General features: G+C 38.8%; 1 protein-coding gene across 1 annotated transcript in view; it reads left to right on the top strand.

Annotated features, from left to right (window-relative positions):
• Positions 1 to 3,721, top strand: part of GAD1 (glutamate decarboxylase 1) — a 32,796-nt gene extending 29,075 nt beyond the window's left edge. Inside the window, exon 17 of the mRNA XM_061342561.1 lies at positions 1,122 to 3,721. Within this exon, the coding sequence (XP_061198545.1) occupies positions 1,122 to 1,295 (174 nt within the window). The 3' untranslated portion in view covers positions 1,296 to 3,721. The remainder of the gene's footprint in view (positions 1 to 1,121) is intronic.
• Positions 3,722 to 23,220: the final 19,499 nt, after the last annotated feature.

Here is a 23,220-nt window from a genome sequence, read left to right as displayed (position 1 = left end):
ATAAATTTATTTGCAGTAATGATTAGAGGGAAGTGAAGACATCATAGAGGCAGAACCAGAAAAAATACTTAGGTCTAGAGGGAAGTGAAATACATTAATTTTGTAGTGGCATTTTAGACAGACGAAAATGGAATGAAATACACTCAGGAGGCAAAAGAATGAATTTGGTTGTGAAAGTCAGTTGCAATTTTTTTTTTATGTTTGGGAGGGGAGAAGAATAGGTAAACTTGGGAGGTTTTGTAGAGGATTTTATGTCTACATCACAGTGGAGAAAGACCACAGAAGAGTATAAAAAATCCTGGGTCAACCCAATGATGTGTTAAATAAAGAAATTGCCAAAAAAGAGAGAAAAGAGGAAGATAGATAAGACTGGTAAGAAGGGTGAAACGTTTGACATGACCCTATTCAACATTAGAGGACATTATAAAGCATCCTACAAAACGATAAAAAAGCCAGACATTTGCCCTTGACTGACAGACAGCAGGAGAAAGAAGGTCTGGGTGGAAAAACTGGGCTCACTCAATACCAAATTTTAAGACTGTCAGAACATTATTCCTTGAAAATTAAAGTGAGAAAGTGAGACTGGTAAATGCACAGTACTGCAAAACTACTGGGAGGTTTCCATATTTTATGCTAACGGAAAATATTCTTTATGACTTAAGATCTTACTGAAAAATTTCCATCTTTGTTGTGTCCTCCTCCTCTGAGAAAATAACTTTGAGAATATGTAATATTCTCACAGAAAACATCATTACCCTCACAAAGGAGGTCCTGGAGTCACTTTTCATAAAAAGAAAACATTTCTTCATGACAAAATCTTCAGTACAAGGAAATGACATGTACATTTAACATATAAAATTATTACATAGTGAACGCTCTAGGATGTTATTAGTCTATTAATCAAAAAGATGGATGTTATCATTGTCAATTTTGCTTTAGATATCCAATCCTGCATACTTTTCAAGCTTTTCCTGTTACAAATCTTTCTATAGGAACTAGTGCCTTTATGATCAGTCCATGTATTTTTTCCAAACTAAGCAATGATGTAACATAAAAAGAAAGCATATTTTTTTTTAAAATTACCCTTCTCTCTCTCTCTCTTTCTCTCTTAAATCATAAAGGTGGCACCAAAAATCAAAGCACTGATGATGGAGTCAGGTACTACAATGGTTGGATATCAGCCTCAGGGTGATAAAGTCAACTTCTTCCGAATGGTCATCTCAAACCCAGCAGCAACTAAGTCTGACATTGACTTCCTCATTGAGGAAATAGAGAGACTGGGGCAGGAGCTGTAGTACATTGATTGAATTGTTTATTTCTCTAATTCACTGTTTTCCAGTACTGGATAATTTTTAAACCCAGTTCTGCAGAACATGTTTTAAGGAAATTCTTTCTGTAAGTTCCAATCTCCTAAGGCATCCTTAAATAAAACAACTGTAGGATACTGAAACATGTATGTATTGGTAGATCATATTACTGAGGGAAAATGTATTATCTTGAAGTTGAAGTACGATTGACTCTTATGTTGGTCTTGTTTATTGTAGTCAGCAGGAAATTAATGAGTACTAAAATAGCAAATTAAGAGCTCTGCACAGTATATATGTACAGTATAAATAAATATATATATAATTATATATATATACATACATATATATATAAAGTGGGTATAAACTTAGATCTAAGCCACAGCATGTTTTCCACTTTAAGAGAATTAACTTTTCCTTCAACAACTAATGATGTGGATAATGTGCTACAGACTTTTCTGCCGGCTAAAATTAGACATATAGAAACGTTTCAAAAATGTAGATTCTTAGGAGCTAAAGAAAATGTATAACAGTATTAAATCTTGTTGTTGGTGCTTCTCTTAAATACGAAACAGCAATCTCTAACAGCACCTTTGAGTATAATAGTTGTATTTCCCCTTTAGTGTCACATCAGGGGATAATAGTAGCAGTCATTGTAACAGGTATATTATTGCTGTATTTTTAGAGGTTAATTTGTGTAGATTGTGTATATTATTGTTAAATGACTTTGTGTAAAAGGATTTAAATGTAATAGTTTTGCAGCAAGATAACTGTTGAATTGTAGGTATATGAAATATTTGCTTATTTATATGCAGAGATTTACCATGCTGAAGAGTTGTCTTGTATTTTCTTCCATTTGTAATGTATCCTATTTATATATTATTGAAGTTCTAAATAATGTTTATGGTATTTTAGTGTCTTTGTGAGCCAAAGAAAAAAAGACAAAAAAATAGTTGATACTTTAATTTAAATCCTAGTGCCCTTAAAGTAATAATTTATGGAAAATTTTACTGAATATAAGGAATTCTAACACTGTGTATAGAATGTCAAACGATGAAATCCTTTTAATCTATTAGAATTTTCAGTTTTATTTATTGTAATGTCAGACTGTTTGTTCAGTGTTCTGAATGCTTTTCTAGTGAATAATTGTTACTAACCAAGGCCTCTGTTTTTTATTTGAATTTCAGGATTAATATCTAAAGGCCATTTAAACTAAATTCTGTGGGCATTTTAAGCAGCATCATTCTTTTAGTGAAATGGAATTCACTATGTGTTTGGAGCTTATAAAATAAATAAACCCAAAAGTAATCTCAGAATCTTTAAATATAGGTGGCTTGTCACAACAATTTCGACTGGCTAGACTTTTCAAAGTATAGGCACTGGATTCATCTGCAGCTTGTTCAGTTTTAATCATTAGATAATCAATACTACCAAATGGAAAACTCTATACTGGAAACAGAGTAGTGGAACAAAATGAAGATTCAATAATCCTCTGTCTACTGAGTTATTGTCATGGTGATTAATGGAATATGCTAATTTCAGATCTTTTCATACAGGATTCTATGGCTATCTCCTATATAAATCAGTGATAATTTGCTCCCCCTCCACCAAATCAGTAATAACTTTAAAATATTTTTGAAAAAGTCAATGAAATGCAGTAATGCTATGCAGTTTTTACAGCCAATCTCGCCCCTTTAAGTCCTGTTGAATGGCAGCTAGAGTGAGGAGAGTTTTCCATCCTGCAGGTCCCACTGATTGTCTTCTGAGGATGCTGCCTCACATCTTTGGCTCCTTCATAGCAGGGAGAAGGAAGAAGCTGTCATGGTGACTACCATACCATATAGAACAGCCTTCCCAGTTTTTCACAGAGCGTATTGCTTATCCCTCTTCCATAACTTTCTGCTTTTTGAGTAGAGAGAGAAGTTTGTGTTAAAGAGGAAGTACATGTTACATTCTGATTTACTGGCTTCTGCCTGATTTCTGGTCTCTGTCAGTTTTACTTTACTCAAAGGGCAGCTACAGAAGATTGAAAGATTTCTCTTTCTTCTTTATGAGAAACCCTATGAAATAGTATAATTAATGCAAAGATACATAGCTGCTGACCTAGCTTCACTAGGGGACTTTACATCTGCCACACAACCAGCATCATGTTCCTTGTGATTTTTACAACCAGTTCTTACGCAGAAATTTCTGACTTCCTCCACATCTATAGTCAAGATATTTCAGCAAGTTTATTACTAAAGATTCCAACTTACCCTTAATCCTCTAACCTGAATATTTTAACATCATGGACCTTGTATCCAGCTCGTCATTTCAATATTCTAATAGTATTTTATTGTATTTGAAATATTATAGCTCCTTAAAGCATCTATCTCCTTGTAAACTAAGTGAAGAGAATAATCCTCATGTAACTGATCTGAACTAGGAAATACATAATATGGCTTATTACCCTTGGACAGTCCTGAGATGTAGTCAGAAATAGATATAGGTCTCTTCAGCACATATACGATGTTTTGCTTGCTAAAATTTCCACTTCTTCATTTAATAGAGTATCTTGTGTTTTGGATGTCAAAAGCATCAGAGGTTCTACCTATTTCCATTGTTGGTTTGCAATTAGATGGGAATAATGGAGCTCCTCCTGCCTGTTTCAGAAGAGAGACAGTTAACACAGAGGTGTTTTCTCTGAAGACAGGGGTGTTAGATTTATTTTCCTGCCCTCTGCATTTTATCTTGCCTTTCTGCAGTGTTGTGTCTTGACACAGATGACACACAAAATTAGATTTTTGCAAAGCTTTTAATGTTAATAACAGGCTTTGGAGTGTTTCCCTATTACGTGTACCATGTTCCACAGGCACAGGGCTGCTATTAATTTCTGACTTGGTTAGGTGATTTTAACAGAGCAGTTATGGTCATCAATGATGATAAAACTCATCTGTGTTTTCTTCTCAGTAGGCAATTTTCATCTGGTATGTAACATCTCATAGGTTACAGCTTCTCAGACAAAGCTTACCCGGAATTTGGCTGCTTTTTAATCCGTTCACTGTGAGATATCAGTAAGTATCCATGCACAGTGGTGTTGACTAATTCAAAGCATTGCAATTCCAGGTGAGTAACTTTATTTCTGAGGTTTAAAATACACTCTAAGGTAGCAATTTTGCTTTTGAAATCACATGAACAATCACTGTAATTTAGTGGAGGTGAGTTCACATCAAACAAACAATAGGCAAGATCTTAGGTGAACATGTAGCTGCAGTGCTTCTTAACTGATGTAATTTATTTGGAAAAGACTGACCACTGGATAAAAATCAACAGCAGCTGTTGGTTTTGAATGAGAAAAATTCCAATTGTATAATTAAAGGTACATTGTAGAGAAGACAGATAATACCATTCATGGCAGACAGACGGAACCAGAGGCCTTGGGAATAACGCAGGATTTTAAAACCTTCTTGACTTAGTTCATAAACTGTTTTTTGAATGGTGAAAAATATGAAGAGATTTTTTAAATGGAATCTCTGTTTTGTGGTTTAAGAAATGTTGAAGTTTAAAGAAGATATGCAATGCGGTTTTAATTTTTCAATAAAAGTTGATCTTAAAACTGTCTAATTTGTCTCATATAATTTTTGCAAGCTCTTTTGTTTCCCTGAGAATATGAGACAAAAGCCATACAACATTATCACTCACATTAAAAACAGTAAGGTGAATACTAAGGCTCTTGTTTAGTTTTAATCGTGAACTGAATGTAAGCTTGTACCAACACAGCCTGAGGAAGAATGGCATGCTCTGAACCTTGATTGGTTTGAATAGAGTTGTCCAGACATTAGCACTGTCTAGAAATACTGAAAAATAGAGAATCTAAACATCTTTCTGTGTGGTGTTTTGTGTGGTTTCTGAAATCATCATCCAGCTTTTACAGAGGACCAGAGAAAGTAAACAGGAAATTTGGAGTGGGTAAAAAGTATAAGATCAAGCCCTTGTGGTAAAAGCTCTGCTAGTAATTCTCTAGATATATTCATAAAACTTACTTCTTGTAAAGAAAAATATTGGAATTCTTATATTCTCTAAGAAAAAGGCTATGCGTAATGCAGTAACACCAAACAAATTCAATGTCTTCTATATAGAAACAGATTTTTTAAACTACACTAGAAACTGAGCACAAAATTGTTGAAATGTAAAATTTATAAGAATGTGATAACTTCAAGGGAATACTTTTTTTTTCCAAATTCTACTTGAATGAAGCATAATAATGACAAAATGCAAGTCTTTCCGTTTTTGCTTCTGTGGCAAAACTTTTGGCACATGATAGGCCTTTATCTATCTATGCATGATACATACTTTATATATATCATCAAAAGCATAAGAAAGGTGATTAAAAATGATCATAGTTTGGGGTAATTTGGCATTCTCTTATGGGAATTAAAATATTTTTAATTTGTGGGGGTTTTTTTGCATACCAAGTATATTGAAAAGTAATACATTTTGAATTCATAGAAGTATTAAATGATTTTTTATGATCTAGATAAATTCTGATTAATTACTGCTTTTTGAATTATCCACAGAACTGTCATTTATTTTAACAGCATGTAATAAATTGAATTTTGATTGCTTTTAGGGTAGGATGAGCATCCTTCAAACAGGGTGAGTTTTCTTAAGAACAGTTTTCTTTGCAAGTAAAAGAATTTTATGCAGCAAACCAGGCATGAGGAAAATACATACTGCAAAGAAACTTACTAAGTCCATTAGTGTATCATGAAAACGCCATAATGTAATTATGGGAGATGATTGCATCATGTGTGAGCATTAAGCAGTGTTCAACTTCATGCAAACTGTTCAATGTTAGGACCACAATGAGACTGTTTGTAGTTAGGTATGGCTCACAGTTTTCAACAGAATTAGATCTGCCGGAATTTCTACTTTAGTTCTATAATTTGCAAATTGTAAAAGTTATGTTTGGGGTGATGATACACAAATCAGGAGTACCACTCACTCAAGAACTGCAACTAAGCTGAAGAGGAAATGAGAAGACACAAGCATTGACTGAAAGTAAAGTTTAAAAGGAAGGATGGCTGCACAGTGTGGAAGGATCAGACTTCTGGACAAAGCAGGATAACATTATGGTTAGAATAAAAGAGAAGATGCATACAGAACTTTTAAGTTGACCTGATAAAGAAAGAAAAAAAATAAATATGTTTCTCTGGTTTTTAGGTAATCTGCTCAGCATCTGAATATAATGATTCCAGGCTGAATAATTATTGTGTGCATTTGTGAGTGTGTTTATATTTCTTGATATAAAACACAAGGACACATGCATGTACATAAATGAAGTCTTGCATCATGTTGACTGTTTTGTGTAGGACTTTTCAGGACATAAGGAAGATTCTTGAAGTATAACATTATCAAGTGTATCATTAAGGAAATAGTAAATTGGTTTCCCTTTGAAAGTACGTGTGTGTGTGTGTTATGTGTGTACATGAAGGATTCAACCTCTACCATGAAAACTTCTTAAATTATATATCTTTTAGCAGGATACCAGTCTAATTCATCTGAGAACAGCTGGTTTGAGGCAGGAATGACCGTGTGAAAACTTTTGGCGTTGTTTTATGTGAAAGGTGTTGTGCCACAACAACAGAAATATGCGAGACCATGGCAGGTGATAGGAAATGGAAAAAAAACTAAGTTTAACGTTTCAAGAAAAAAGAAACTGTCACCCCAAGCAAAATCAGCAAATGTAAGTACGATTTCTTTAACTTACATTGACGAAAGCCTATCATCCCTGACCACACTGTAAGCTGATTTGAATCCATATCTGCTTGGTGTGACATCAGCAGGAGTTTGGATGATGCTGGTATATAAAGCAAGCATACTGGCCTTCAAAAAACCCAAACAAACTTGAATACTAACTTAAAACTGGACAGGTAAAAATGTCTCTGAAAAGCCAATTGAGAAAGCTACGTTTTTTTACTCAGTGTCATGTTGGTCACTACTTTTTATGGTTTCTGAAGATTGCATGTATTATAAATTACATTAATGTAATAAGGCAATGTATTGCTTTATTAATTTATAATAACGCAATGCATTGCCTTATTAATTAGGACTTTCCATGGGCTCCAAAAAAGATCATTAATCTCAATTAAGCTCCTTCCTTTACTTTTGGGAAGGATGCTTGCAAGGTAAGACTGACATTTGTGGTTTTGAACATAGGGCCAGACTGACCACTAGATTGTATGTGATTAACTTTTTATTTACATCACTTTTAACTTCTTATGGTTCCTTGTTGCGTTGTTGTCTGTCTCTTTCAGCTAGTTCACTCTGCTGCCACATGCACAGCATTGGCAATTACTAAACACAGTAGAATGACTTGATTATCTCAAGGAGTACAGCTTCCCTGGGCAGTGGGGTGAGATCTCTATATGCTGGGTTTGACAATGCTGCATCAAAGAACCATAATTGTTTTGATTACAGCAGGCTTTCCTATTTGTGGAAAAAAAGCCTTTCACTAATTCGTTGTAACTATGACTTTTAATAACTCATGTTTTTAATTTGCTGGTAGGTATGGAGCTGCAGTAATTTGGTACATTCGCTTATCTAGGTCGCACTTTTTAAAAGCATATTACTTGTACCTGATCATGTTATGATTCAGGGTTATTATATTTCTTTATTCTGTTTTGCATCATTGTGGCTCTTCAATCATTCTACATATTTTACAAGAAGAGTGGGGGTTTTATTACACTACTGAAGAACCAGGGTTAGTTTCCCTGCTGTAAATACTTCATATCAGTGAGTAGTTTTTATTGTTTTTAGTCGGTCCTTGCAAAACATAATTATTCTGCAGGTATAAATTAATTACCAGCTCTATCTTGCAGTATAATGGAATGCATATTCTCTTGTTTTCCCAAGGATATGAGGCCTATCATTTTACAAGATATGATAAGTCACAGATTACTAATTTGTGACCTGGCTCTCTAGCAGTGAGAATTGTAATTGCCATCAGACAGCTCTCTCTGCTTTCTTAAGTGAGTACATACAGAATGATTGCAGCATTAGAGCTAGCATTGCGGTTGAAAGAAAACCCAACTAGATTTCTCCCTATTCAATACACCAACATTACTTTAAAAAGAGCTCCTGGGCCAGTAATTGCCACAATTTGCCTTCCCCAAAAGCCTAATTTTAGTTGTGTGAGGCTTTTTTTCCCCTAGAAATTGTGTGACTAATGTAAATAATTATGCTTAGCTATTGTTGAACAACTTCAAAACTCATGTTGATTTTCTATATATAATGCTGCTTAATTGTACAATTACTGCCATACTGGAAGCAGTCCAGAGGTGGAATGGAGTTTCTCAGGGGATCTTAAAACTCCTTCATTTACTCTGCAGCTCAGTCCAGAGCTGTTTCCATTAAGCTGGCAAAGTTGTCAAAAGAAGAAACTAAAATCACTGGATTACACCATAGAGACTTGGTTGGATACTCAGAAAACATAATTTATAACAGAAATGCCTGTTCCTTCTCATCTTTTACCAAAACCAACTAATTAAAAGAGCTTCAACAAATACTGTTTACTGCTCTGCTAGGCTACCAAACCAGTATTTTACACCTGTCTTCGAATGGAAGTGTAGGTTGAGAGGTTGTCCTGACACAAGGGAGCAAAACTAATTTAGACACCCTGACTTTGGTGGGGCTCTCAGATACAAATGAAAGGGGGAGGAGATAAAATGGTTGGTGGTGGTACACAGGGCTAATTTCAAAACAGTAAAATTGCCCAGCAGGCCAAAGGAAATGTACAACACTCTTCAGGCTGAATAATTTACAGAGTCATAAAATACCTGAGGAAATACTTGGATAACAGAATCAACCCTAAGTGACACTCATTACATATAGTTTGAAATAGATACCAGCTTACATTACGTTGTTTTGTAGGGATACACATGACATTGAAGTGTATGTGGGTATATACCTGTCCTTTACTGCTTATTCATATAATTCTAAATGCACAAGTTTTTTCCAGCAGTAATATTTTTCATTACACCCATAGGCACTAGAAGCACTTTTTGCCTTCTACATCACTCAGCAAAGTGTGCAAAGGGGAACTGTGTAGAGACGTAAAGCTTCCTTCTGTCTACTTTGTTTACTTACATTAACTATCTTAAGTCAGGTTAGTTTTCTAACAGTGTGGATGTCTATCAAATTATGTGTTGTTTTCTTAGGCTAAATTACACAAGGTTCATTACTGAAATAATTTAAAATGGTAAAGAGTAAAGCAAAACAATGGAAAATACACTGTAGAGAAGAAAACTGTTGCAATGACATGTAGAAGCAAATAATGTGAGCATTATCTAATAATGCAGCATTATTTATTATAATAGCTAGAGTATTCTATCTCTACTTGCTTTGAGTCTCATGTGGTCCCTGAAGTGCAGATTCTGGACAGCTTTCTGGTTACAACAAGAATGCCGGGGACTTAGAAAAATGGAAACCTCTTTCCCTATTACACTATAAATTCAACCTTTTATGCCTAATTGTGAATAGGAGGTGGGATCTGGTAGGTTCTTGTCCACCAAAGCCAAGTCACGCTCACACTTTTACTTTATTTTTTCCCTTTATTTTAAATAAATAAATCAATTACTGTTTGAAAAGCTTTTATGTAGCGTGTCATGCAGAACCTTCTCACGGAGGACTGTGTTTATATACACATATACATCTCTGTAAGACCCAATATCTTGATCAGTTATTCTATAAGAAGCAAACAATATAAAATAACAGATCCAAACTGTATACATATAAAAACATATAAAATCTTAGATTTTGGCCATCATTTATTTTCCATTGTTATACATAACACGCTATAAATAACTTTTAAACTACCTTATAAATTGAAGATATTTATTGTGTAAGTCATAGTTATCCACACTTTATAAGCCACATTGTAACTGCAGCTAGTACGAGTCTGCATTATTTGTAGGGCTCTGGACTCAGTAACATTTTAGAAGATGCAGCTGTTGAATTGCTTTTAGCTGGTTCAGTAATTGTTGCAATTGTTTTGCAGTTGACTGTAATTCCTGGGATTTAGTGGGATTGATACTTAGAAAAAAACCCAACAACAAAACAGGCAACCATCAACAAATTACATTCCTAACGTATGCTGTTACACTGGAATCTGTTGATGGCTCTCAGTGTAAATAAGGAGGTAGTTTAGAATCTAAAATAAAAACTTCACCCTGATGTAATTCTATTGAATTTTAGTGAAAATACAAAAGGAAAATAAGGGCAAAACTCAATGAACTAAAGCCAGGTATACTGCTCTGGTTCTACAAGGGATGTGGCTATACAAGAAGAAATACGTAAATTTGGAGAAGAATGAGGCCAGGATGACCACAGGAGATACTCTGCATCCCTTCTGTCAGCCTACACCTAGGTTTCCAACTACCACTTCAGGTTTGTATTTCATGGCTGAACATCCAATCACTTTAACCTGCCAAACTTTGCTGCTGTGGTACAGCTGCACATAATGGTGTAATAATGGTTGGCACCGTGTTTCCTCTGTGAATGAACTGGTTATCTTGTGCAAGTGGCCTACTCAAATGGGGCCTCCCATCACAAAAGCATGTCCAGATTGCTTTTGAATCTCTCTAAGGATGAAGAATGAGAATCTGATCTCTGGTGTCTCCTATTTTTCTTTTGTACGTGTTAGAGAAGCCTTAGCACATACCTGAAAGTGGGAGTACATTATTCCACCTGGAGCTGTGAGTGGAACCTGGTTAGTAAAGTCTTAAATAGAAATCTACAAAAAAAACCCCAAAACAGCAACAACAAACCCAAACAAGGAGAGATGCAGTAGAAAGGGAGGAGCCAAAATGAGGTATTTCCATCCCACTACCAGATATCCAAAAATCAGATTTCAAGATTGAGTTCTATTAATGATTTATATTTATTTGACCTGAACAATATTAATAATATGAAAAACAATATAAAATGCATTGGAAATATCTCATCAGTGATAAATAATTATATTGTGTATTTTGATGGGTGTTAACCCTTAGAAAACTCCTGCATTGAGTCAGGGCATTCCCAAAGAACAGAGAAAATATTGAAGAGGTGGGGAGATGGGGTCCTCTGTGGCAGATGTGGAACATTTCACGAATGACTGATACTGACTAAGGCACTCTTTTAAATTTGTGTTGCTGTATTCAAAGTTGTTGGGCTTTGATCTGGTTCAACAGTTTTGCTAATGCTTTGCACTAAACCCTTTGCAACTCATAACTTTTTAATGGGACTAGAAACTAATTTGTACTTTTTTTTTAACTGTGGGATTTTCTAAACTGTTACCCCTATTACAGCCATTATTTTAAAAGCTCCCTGATAGCACTGCTTCTCATTATCATGGTTAGGTCCATGAATCGTGCATGAAAATATCCCAACAAACAACTGTAACAAATCAAAACCACTTTTCCAGGGTGTCTGTATAACTTTGCATTCTGGCTGCATTTTGCACTGATCAGATTTTGAAACTGCTGCTTTAAAGCTGTCATTTTCCCAGCTAAGCCTCTACATGAGGGACATTTTAAAGCCTGAGGACAAGGGAGTAGCCAGTTTTACCAGGGTGGGTGCAATGAAAAAACCAAGATAAAACTGAAATGAGATAGAAAACCCCTACAAACCTCACATTGTATATTTTAACAGCCAAAAAAAATGGCTTATGTAAATTGGAGATTTGTAATAGAAATAGTCCCACTGCCTTTGATATTTTAATATGGAATAATACAACTCTAAAATTGCGTGCAGCCCCCCAGTCAGTACATTTTTGTGTTTCCCACTGGGCTTTCTGTAGTCATTGAAGAGAAGCAGTAGTTGGAGAGAGCGCAATTGGAAGGAAGACAAGGGGAAGAAAACTGTGACCACAGGCATATGATGAGGACAGACCTCACATGGAGATCTAGATGTGAGAATTACTCCCAGCTGGGCCTGTGACTCCTTCAGCTCCTGCTGGGTCTGGGCCCTAGCCTGCAATTTGTGACTCTTGCAGCACTCTTTGTACCTTTTCTAAGGAGTTCTGTGGCTTCCATTGAAACCAGTGTGTAAACCGGCTGCAGCAATTTCCTCTGTGATTCTGTTGTTAGACTTCAATGGTGACTGCATTTTTGACTCTTCATGCTTACATAAGTAGGAAAAATCCCAAATAATTACCTGTACTCAATTTTCTTCAGCCATTTAACTCTACCATTGATGTTGCTTTGCACATTTTTCTTAGCAGCTTTTCAGCCCAAGTGCCTGTTCTAGCACGTTTTTCTTAGCAGCTTTTCAGCCCAAGTTCCTCTTCTAGCAGTGTCTGGGCAGCATCCAAGTCTGTGATGGGATTTAATGACCATGTGGAACACCCCATAGTTCACTGGGTCTGACACTGTATGAAGCCAAGACATACACGTAGGTGGTGTTTGTCTTCCTGCAAAAGAAGATAAAACATCTTCCAGAAACATTTTTGAAAGTCCTTAATGCTTTGTTCATCAGTTCTCACACATGGCAAAATGCTATCCATACAAATCGGAAGGAAGAGGCCCTTTAATGGTTAAGATTTGATCACTGTTATGAATAACACCACACTCTTCACAGTGTGTAGTAACCTAAAAGCTAGTCCCTTCATTCAGAGAGGTACTCTGGTCCTTGCAGGACTCAAGCCCCTCGGCTCTAATAGTGATCTACCCAGAGCAGCAAGAGGAGAGCCAGTGACAGCAGGAATTAAGAGGCAGCTTCAGAAAGTGGCTGGGTGTTTCCAGCTGGTACACTACACTAAATGACCAGTCCTGTTGATTACGCTGGTACCTGCAAATCTCATCTCAAAATAAATAAAACATATTCCAGCACATCGCAGTGGGATGCACTTGGGTCCACCAGCTCCTATGTCGCAAACTTTGTGCTTGCTGATGAAAGCATTCTGGCAGGTGGCATTAGTGAGGACCAGTGAATCATCTTGTCAGCAGCAAGGAAAAGCATTATTGCTCTGTGTCATTTGGCTTTCAGTGCGGTGATCTCAGATGGCAAACTGCTCATTTGAATCTTAACACACGGGTGGCATCCTCTGCTGCTGCCTTCAGGATGCCGCAGAAAGTAGAGAGAGCTCCATCTGCCTGCGCTGAAGTGGAAAACCATGTGAAATAATCCAGGGACGGTGCATCCTGTCATGACCTGTACTCTAATTTAGTTTAACTTATCTAGGTAGCTGTGGAAGTAACCTCTGATACATTTCCTAAAACTCACTGATTCTGCTAATTCACCCAGGAAGTCCTTGGCAGCATTTCCTCTTTGGAAGTGGTTCCAAGAGCAGTCAACCAGCCAGCGAAGGAAGGATTAACCTCCGCTACAGACTTTAGCTGCTCTCATTAGTACACATGAAAGGACACAATGTTATTTCTGGGGGAGAAAGGTAGGGTACTGCATTGGGATAACATTGCTTTATGACCAAGCTCATAGGATCTGATTATATCCCAAGCTTTCTCTCCTTAACCAAATCTGTTCTCTTCAATGACAGCTCACTAACAGAAAGGTCCTCTGGCTTTAGCAAACCCTACCTACAGCATAATGTTACCAAGTAGCGTTCTTACTAGGATTTTAAGGTGGTTATTTGAGGATTCTCAGAGTAGAGGATTGATTGCCATTCCCTGGGCTTAGGTTAGGTTATGTTACATGTTACCGAGTATTTTTGAACGCATTCAAAGTTCCAAATCTAATATCAAAATAAATAAAACATGTCCACAAGGTCCCAGCAGAGGTATCCTGCTGTCTCAGTGATGTAACAACAGCAAAAGCTTAGATCCTACTTTTGCTCAAAAAAAATATGTTTCCTTGTTGTGGAAGATGGACTCCTCCTGCATGAGGCTTGAAGGAAAAGAAGTTATCAGCTATTAAGGCAGAAGAAAATAAATCACAGAAAGATTTCTCAGGGCAAGAAAAGATAAAGAAGAGGGAGTTGAATGTTGATTGGCTTTTGGTTTTGGTTTTGTTCTTTTCCCTGAAGGGGAGATTAGAAATAGCTTATGAAATGCACAGTTGTGGAAGCTTTCATAGAACATGTCAGCGCTGAAAACAATTCAAAATATAACAAAGACTAAAAAGATTCTTTCCCGAGGCTAAAGCAGATGATAGCTTTCTCTGAGCTAGCAGTGTACTGTTTCAAGCATGGCTGGAAAGAGGCTAATGGTGTTTAGTTTGTAGCTGTCTAGAAGATGGAGGAATGTGCCCTTCTGTAACAGATGAACGCATGTAGGAGAGCTGTCAGAGAGCTGGAGCTCTGTGAGCAAGGAAAAGGAGTGTTGTGAATAACACATATAGCCTATAGGGTTGGATCAGCCCTGTGTCATAGCCTGAGTGCAGTATTTATCCTGTTTATCTCAAATTTCCCATGATAATCTTTGTTTTGTGCCTTCTTTCGGTAAAAAGGAACCTTCCATGACCTTTGTATTTCTCCTTCTCTTTTCCTATTAACCTGTCACAGGCAAGACAAAGTGGTAGAAGCCCAGTAATAGCACATCTGTAGCATATGGCGTTTTGCAGACTGGCTGGTTTCAGAAGGTCACTGTTCTGTTTAAGGATACAGAAGAAAATGGCAGGGCTTCTGCGAGAGGCAACTCTCTGATACCTGTACCTTGGTACATAGGCAGTTCCCGTTTCTTACGGCTTTTAGAACTGCTCCTGCATTCTGACAGCCAAATCTATGAAGGCCAAAGCTGTAAAATGAAATATTGGTAATGAAACCACTATAGGGATTTCTGTTATCCCCGATACTCAAGAACTGTATTTGGCATTTCTGCCTGGTCAAGTCTGTCAAGCCAAGTGCAATTTATTTTCTTAATATTCAGCATGTTTGCAATAACTCTGTAAGGCCTGTAGAAAAGGTCTGGACTTTCTGCCAAGAAGGGCCATCTTTTCAACCTTTGTGGCAGGTAAAATAAATGGAGCACTATTCAGGATGGGACACTAAAGGATTTAATATATGAACCATTTTACAATACAGGTCTTTTTATCATAAGCCTTTATCCAGTACTGCTTTCATCCAGAAAAGCCTTGATCAACAGCTATTATAAATATCCCTCAGCTGATCCTGGCAGTTTGATAATACAGTCAAGGTGTAAATTTTCCTTTCTGTCTTACTGCTGTTTTCTCTTAAAGCTTAAAATCTGAGTTAGAAACTCAGAACTAGGACTTTTTTTGTTTTGTTTACGTATACCAATGTCTGTCACTTGTGTTTCAGCCTGAACTCTAGATAAAGAGCTCCAGAAAAACTCCATGTGAAGCAAAGTGTAGCTAACTTCTCAATTTAAGGTAAATGAATTTAAAGCACTATGAAGCTCAAGTAGTACATATCACTGTACAAGGTACTGGACACCCAAGACACACTGTAGATTCTGTGAACAAAACCATTTCCCTTATTTAATTTATTAAGAAAACAGGATTTCCCATGTCCTTGGTAAATAAAAAGGATTGCAGCAGCAAATCCTTGACTATTACCCAAACCCCTTACTGTAAGCAATTTTTGAAACTCCAGATTTTAGGCTAACCGCTCAGGTCAAAAAAGACTGACAATGCATGTAAGTATCACGTAATGAAGTGGTTGGGAATTACTTAATTTGTCCTCCATTATGAGCTCTTCTTCTGCAGCATCCCTAGCTACAGTATTCCCAAAGCCAGCTGCTATCTACAGCTGAACAGTAGCAGGCCTATTAAGCCTCTTAAATACTTGCATTCTAATTACTAAATTGGGTGGCCAGAACCTTAGTCTGCGCAATTGCTTCTATAATTAAGATTCTATCAGTGTTCCTATTATGAACCCTGTTTTCAGCCCAAGATAATTTAAAGAGGCTTCTCTTTTTTTAATCTTTTTTTATTTGAACAGTGAAGCACCCCCCTGCTCTGTGATTTCATGTGCTTTGTGGTTTTTCCTGGTTAATAATCAAGCAAACCTTTGAAACATTCTGACATTTGTCATTGTGCCCACTCTTAGCCATTCACCAATGCACCTTTTACTGTGAATACATGTATTTAAAGGTTATTCTTCTCTGTTATGCCTGCTCTTAGTGATACACTATATAAAAATACTTAACACTGTCCTTCAGGCCAGAAACCAGGGTCTGATGGCTATACAAAATGGGACAAGCCAGAGTAATGATTGTGAGTTTAAAGTAGTAACTTCTGGCGGCAGAGTAGTGAGGACACTGATTTCATTAAGCCTATTGCAGTACTCAGGCACACATTTTCAAAGCTTTGTAGGAGCAGAAGGTGTCTATTTTGGAGTTTTACCTACAGTCTTAGTGGCTCAGGAGAAACCACTGTGGCCATATAAAGACTGTAAAAAAAGCCACTCTGTCAGAAACCTATGTATGCAATACCCTTAACTGTCAAAGCTGTGCCCCTTACAGGTCTGTGTGAGAGCTACTTACCAGTGTCTAACACAGACAAACACAATTGCTGGGTCTTCAGCAGCTTTAGGAAGACAGGCAGAGTTAACCTGCATTACAACCGAGTCAGTCACTTCTGTGAGTTAAAGTAATGAAAGCTAAAAGTTAATTTCCTGTGTCCTATTAATAGCAGCTTCGCAAATTAGTTTTGTGAAGTTTCTGGTTTCTGAAGCAAAAGCCTTGATTCTGCTCTCAACTCACATGGGGAAAACGGCTGTCGATTACCTTCACAGTCCCTCTCCCTCTGATCTGTTGAAGGCATCTGCAGTCCTCTGTGCAAATTACAGCAGCCAGAGGAGCTGTTCCTGATAATAACCAGAGCATGACGACACTGACTACATCTCTAATACGTGCCCATGCCAGGAGCTCTGGGGGAAAAGCAGCAAACAATTCTGCCAGCTATCTGCCATGTGAGCATTCCCCTTACAGGGGTGGACTGTGCTAGGTCTGATCCTGCTGACATTGTGGCCCTTCCCTCCCACTGACATAAGGAAGCTGCTGTGAGTCGCGATGTTATCGAGTTAGAGACTTCAGTTGAAGGCTTATTAGCTCCAGCCTTTTCTCTGCTGGATACAAGTCACTCCTCATTATCTCACTGAAACTGCTTCCCCTCCCTTGTGCATTATTGTAAATAATAGGGGATAATGCAATGGAAATTGGTGGATTTTATAGTCGTAAAAAATGGCAAGTGGTGAAGACCAAGCTTTCTGACTTTGGAGTAGTCTTTTTGTGCTGTGAGGAGCGCAAGAGGAGAACCAGCCCCGCAGCATTCTTGCTGGGAAGACTATGATTGAGAGCAACCTGTCCAGCTAGTGCCTCCTCCCTGGCATTTCATTCTCTTTTCAGTTGCATAGCAATTAATGACCATAAAAACAGCTTTACAAAAGCCCCCCATTACTCCTGTATTTAATTAACTTTCAGAGCATCAGACCGTAGTATTTAATCACAGCCTGACGAGTTTTGGGGGGTTATTTGGTCTGAGGCTCACTAATGCTTGGCTTCCATTCAAAAGTGCTTCAGTATTAACTTCTCTTTATATTTAGGCTTGGTCTGGTCTTTTCACAGCTGTTCCCAGCAGCAGCTCAAAGACAGGCTCAGCCTCACACCTCTCACATTTGCACACATGCTGACAGCCGCTACCTTACTTCTATTAGACAACGTCAGTTCCTAAACACCTACTGCTCCTAAACTGAACCTGTGGGAGTGCGAGTACTGCTGCAGCCTAACAAATGCATGTAAGACCTCTCTATGCCAGCAGGCCTTTACTAGCCCTTGTAAAGCTGAAGGATTTGTCCTTTATGTCTTCTACTAATGTGAAGGTCTAAGTATTGAGGGTTCACAGCCAGGTGGATGCTTTCCAAGTAGCCATAGTTTGTTCCCTGTATGCTTGCAAAGGAGATAAAATCTCCTTGGGCACTGCTGACAGATGACTTGTTCTTAGACATACATCAGACTCTTTATGGCTCTTTCCAACCCCAGTCCTGCTCTCCTCGGACAGGACTCAACAAGTAGATACTCTGACCGGCAATTCCTCATCTTGGGCAATACATTAAGAGCAGGAGTGAACAAGGTCATACACTGATTAGGGGATAAAAAGACGTTATGATCAAGAGCTATTTTATGACCCATCCGATTCTCAGTCACTGGACTATTTCTGCCTAAAATTACTTCCTTCAATGTTTGCTTACTGGGACAACCCCTTTTATTACTTTATCCACTGGAGATGCAGGCTGTTCCGTAACTCTGGCAGTACTCCCTTATTTTATTTTTAAAGATGCCCATTATTTAAAACAATTCTATTTACTGCTCCTTAATAATGCCTCAGAAGCTTTTGTTCTGGCATATTTGTCTATGCTCCAGCTCAAGGCCATTTCTGCCATAAATCATCATTTTCTGCCTGTCTTAGCCTCTAAATGATTTGGGCCCCACAGGCTGATTTGTACACTGTTGCAGTAGCTCCCTTCTTGGTATACCTGCCAGAGTTTCTCTGTCCACCTTTACTCCTGCTTCCCTAGTACCAGCAGTACAGAAAGGTTAGGAGGGAAAGAGTAATACAAAAAAGCAGCTGCTTTTCTTCAGGCACTGTGTATCCTGCCCTGCGGAAGGATGCTGGCCCCCACTGAAAGCCTTTGCAACACTGGCTCGGCAAAGGGAAGCGTGGCTGTTTCATCTGTTGCAAGCTGGATTTTAACCAACAGCCACAGCTGACAGTTTCAAGAAGGCCACTTCCACATCCGTCTTACTCAGACAGTTGTAAGCAGTCTCCAAAGTAATAATTCATCATTTGCACATGTACTTCATTACTTTATTAATCTATTAGAAAGGCCCTGATTTATTTATTAAAATCATTATTATTCTTATCAAATGATGACGTGTTGTGACCCAGGAAGATGCATTTGCTATCTCACAACTAATTATGCCAATTAAGTTTTCATGGTTCTACCACAAAGTGCAGCTCATTAATTACTTCTGAAATGCAGCTGCTGAGATACACACAGACAGGAACAGGTAGGCTATAGTTGTTAGTTAATTTCTGCAAGAGGAGTTTGTTGTCATTAGGTCTCAAGTGATATTTTCAGGCAATATTGTTTCTTGTTCCCCATTTCCCAAGTAATTTTTTGTGTTTTCCACCTAAAAGGGTTCTAAATGTTGGTTTTGTTTGGTTGGTTTTTTACAAACTAGCCATTTGCCATAGGACATTGAACCAAGCTCAGAGATATTTCCTCATGTAAATCTGGTGGCTTAGTTCAGCCCTTAATGGGAGTCAGTGGACACCTGCAGAGAACATATTTCTTCACTGAGGTGGAACCAGCCCAGAAGGAGTGATAGCATTTTGATGGAAAGCTGAGATGCTATGGTGAGGCATCTCAGGTCTTGCAGCAACGCGTGTAGTTTATGTCTTCAGAGAGGGGCCAGCTTCATATTTATCTGAAGAGGTTGACTTGAGTGATTAAGAAGAACAAAATACATCTGCCATTTCTGGGTTCATCATATCCAGGCATGAAAGTTTTACAGATCTCCTGAGGAAGAGAGAAATAGAATTTCTTTGAGTAAGATAAACTGACTATCAGTGCAACAGTACTGGCTGGCTCTCAGAGGGCATAATGTCTGAGCAGATTCATGGAACTGCAAAATCTCCATCACCTTCTTTCCCCACTAGCCCCTTCAGGAAACATCAGGAGCATTCCTCCTTTGATAGGATTTCACTCTTGCAACTGCGCTCAGAGTAGATATAATTTATATTCCCTTTCATGAACACACACATCGCAGTGGTGGCAGGAGCAGAATTCAGCTGCAGAAGTGTTACTGCCAGTAACAGAGGCTTTCTTCACCTTCTGCTTTGTATGTGGTGGTTTTGGTTTTGCCACTAACTGTGAACCAGGTAATTAGAGGTTGAGGTCATAAAATCAGCACTATGGGATTTGGCCAATCCCAGCTTTCATGCTGTTTACATGTTTAGAGGCCAGATGGAAGTGCATGAAAGACTAGTATTCACATCAGGGATTTTCAAGCACATATATGTCAAAATGGCAACTTTCTGATGGTGAAACTCAGTTGCTGTTTTGGTTCTGGTATTAGTGGACAGAATTATCAGGTTTGGGATAACATTTTTTTATTCCCCCAAAGGAATCACAGTTCAGATCTTTAATGACATTGCCTTCAGTGACCAATTCACTTCAATACTATTCTAAGCGTCATTTCACAGAGTGTTTCTCTGTGATGTAGTACTCACAGTAACCTCTGCTGAGAGATAACGCTTCAAGGATGAGGAATGCAACAGGCTGAAGTGAGGATTTATTGTCTTCAGTGGAGCACATAAACAGTTATCACATTTGACCAAACATAAACTCTGACTAGGAAATCCTGGCCATTAATGAAATGTTTATCAGCTCCAGGGTTACTCACCTCTTCATAATCTCTGGGGAAACAGAACTGTCACTGAAATTTACTGTGTGGTCAAAAAATGCTCAGGGATTTATGGGGGTTCGGCTGGGGAGAGAAGCAACCCACTGCAGAATTGCTTGAATTGTAGTATTTTTTCCTTTCTTAACACAGAAATAGTAATTCATGCATCTTCCCGTCCACAAGCAAGTTAATGAAACTGAATATACCCTAGGGAAGCCTTCACTGAATGAAGGTTTTCACCTATAGGTTTGTCCTCAACAAAAGAGGGGCTGGCGTCACAGAGCCAGTCAGCCAGGAGGACAACATCTGGCTAGCATCTGCCTCATGGCCATAGCAGCAATGGCCATTCAACACACAAAATTGCTAACACCTGCCTAGCAGCATAAGGAGAGGTGTCATACAGGAGACACTCTCCCAGAAGAGAGTAAAGGAATGACTGTGGGTGATAGCTTGCCACCAGCTATGGATCCTTTAGGAAGCTTTAGATAAAGGGTGGTGAACCACAGCTGCTGTCCCTGGATTGCACTATGTTATACTGCTGCTTCTTAAGAACCTCTAATAGCAAGAAAGAAATGAATATGGCTGAGATTTTCTCCCTGAATCTAAATGGCATGTGCATGGAAGCATAAGATTTGCTCAAACTGGTATAGTTTTTAGCCTTCTTTTTGCGACTTTTTACTTTATCATCTCACTGTAACAAATTTCTTGTACTGTATTAGAAGCACAGAAAATCTTGCAAGATACAGTTTATTTATATAATATTAACTTTGCCTTCTTACTTTGTATTGCTGCCTCCGGGTAGTTTTTATTTCTGGGTAGAGTTTATTTCTTCTTGTAATGATGAAGAGAGACATTGCATAGGGAAGCAAACATGTCTGACCTGATGTACAGACACAATCCAGAACTGGCCATACCTGACAAGAGTGCCTGGAGAAACACCTGGGCACAGAGAGGCAGCCAAGGCTGGGAAGGGGGTTGGTTATCTCAGCAGGCAGCACTGGGGTATATCCCATGCACAGTGCAATGAGGCTTTTATACTAACCAGTAAAACACTGGTGATGAAGTTCCCTACGACTGGAAAAAGTGAAACATAACCCCCATTTTCAAGAAGGGGAAAATGGATGACCCAGGGAATTACAGACCAGTCAGTCTCACCTCGGTGCAGGGCAAAATTTTGGAGCAGATTCTCCTGGAAGGCATGCTAAGGCACATGAAAATCAACAAGGTGCTTGGTGACAGCCAGCATGGCTTCACTAAGGGGAAATCCTGCCTGACCAACTTGGTGGCCTTCAATGATGGGGCTACGGAACTGATGGACAGGGGTAGAGCAGTTGACATCACCTACCTGGACTTGTGCAAAGTGTTCAACACTGTCCCACATGACATCCTTGTCTCTAAATTGGAGAGACATCAATTTGATGAATTGACCACTCAGTGGATTAAGAACTGGCTGGATGGCTGCACACAAAGAGTTGTGGTCAATGGCTCAATGCCCAGCTGGAGGCCTGTAACGAGTGGTGTCCCTCAGGGATCGGTGTTGGGACCGGTCTTGTTTAACATCTTTGTCGCTGACATGGACAGTGGGATTGAGTGCGCCCTCAGCAAGTTTGCCAATGACACCAAGCTGTGTGGTTCGGTTGATACGCTGGAGGGAAGGAATGCCATCCAGAGGGACCTTGACACGCTTGTGAGGTGGGCTGATGTCAACCTCATGAAGTTTAACCATGCCAAGTGCAAGGTCCTACACCTGGGTCGGAGCAATCCCAGGCACAGCTACAGGCTGGGCAGAGAAGAGATTCAGAGCAGCCCTGTGGAGAAGGACTTGGGGGTGCTGGTCGATGAGAAAATGAACATGAGCCGGCTTCAGTGTGCGCTCGTAGCCCAGAAAGCCAACTGTATCCTGGGCTGCATCAAAAGGAGCGTGACCAGCAGGTCGACAGAGGTGATCCTGCCCCTTTATTCTGCTCTCGTGAGACCTCACTTGGAGTATTGTGTGCAGTTCTGGTGTCCTCAACATAAAAAGGACATGGAACTGTTGGAACAAGTCAAGAGGAGGGCCACGAGGATGATCAGGGGACTGGAGCACCTCCCATATGAAGATCAGATGAGAAAGTTGGGGCTGTTCAGCCTGGAGAAGAGAAGGCTGCATGGAGACCTCATAGCAGCCTTCCAGTATCTGAAGGGGGCCTATAAGGATGCTGGGGAGGGACTCTTCATTAGGGACAGTAGGGATAGGACAAGGGGTAATGGGTTCAAACTTAAACACGGGAAGTTTAGACTGGATATAAGGAAGAAGTTCTTTATTGTGAGGGTAGTGAGGCACTGGAATAGGTTGCACAGGGAAGTTGTGAAATGCTCCATCCCTGGCAGTGTTCAAGGCCAGGTTGTACAGAGCCTTGGGTGACAGGGTTTAGCGTGAGGTGTCCCTACCCATGGCAGGTGGCTTGGAGCTAGATGATCTTCCAACCCTAACTATTCTATGATTCTATATGATTCTATAATACAGAGGGAAGTGAGTCCAAAAGAAGTGAGGTATGATAATATGAATTCCTTTCTCAGTTGAAGACCTTTAA

This window comes from Neopsephotus bourkii, unplaced genomic scaffold, assembly GCF_033783945.1.
Source record: "Neopsephotus bourkii isolate Nb327-2 ecotype Australia unplaced genomic scaffold, CSIRO-AGI_Nbou_v1 NB_196, whole genome shotgun sequence".
Lineage (NCBI taxonomy): Eukaryota > Metazoa > Chordata > Aves > Psittaciformes > Psittacidae > Neopsephotus > Neopsephotus bourkii.
The sequence above is the reverse complement of the archived record's forward strand: the minus strand, read 5'-3'. Positions and strand labels throughout refer to the sequence as shown.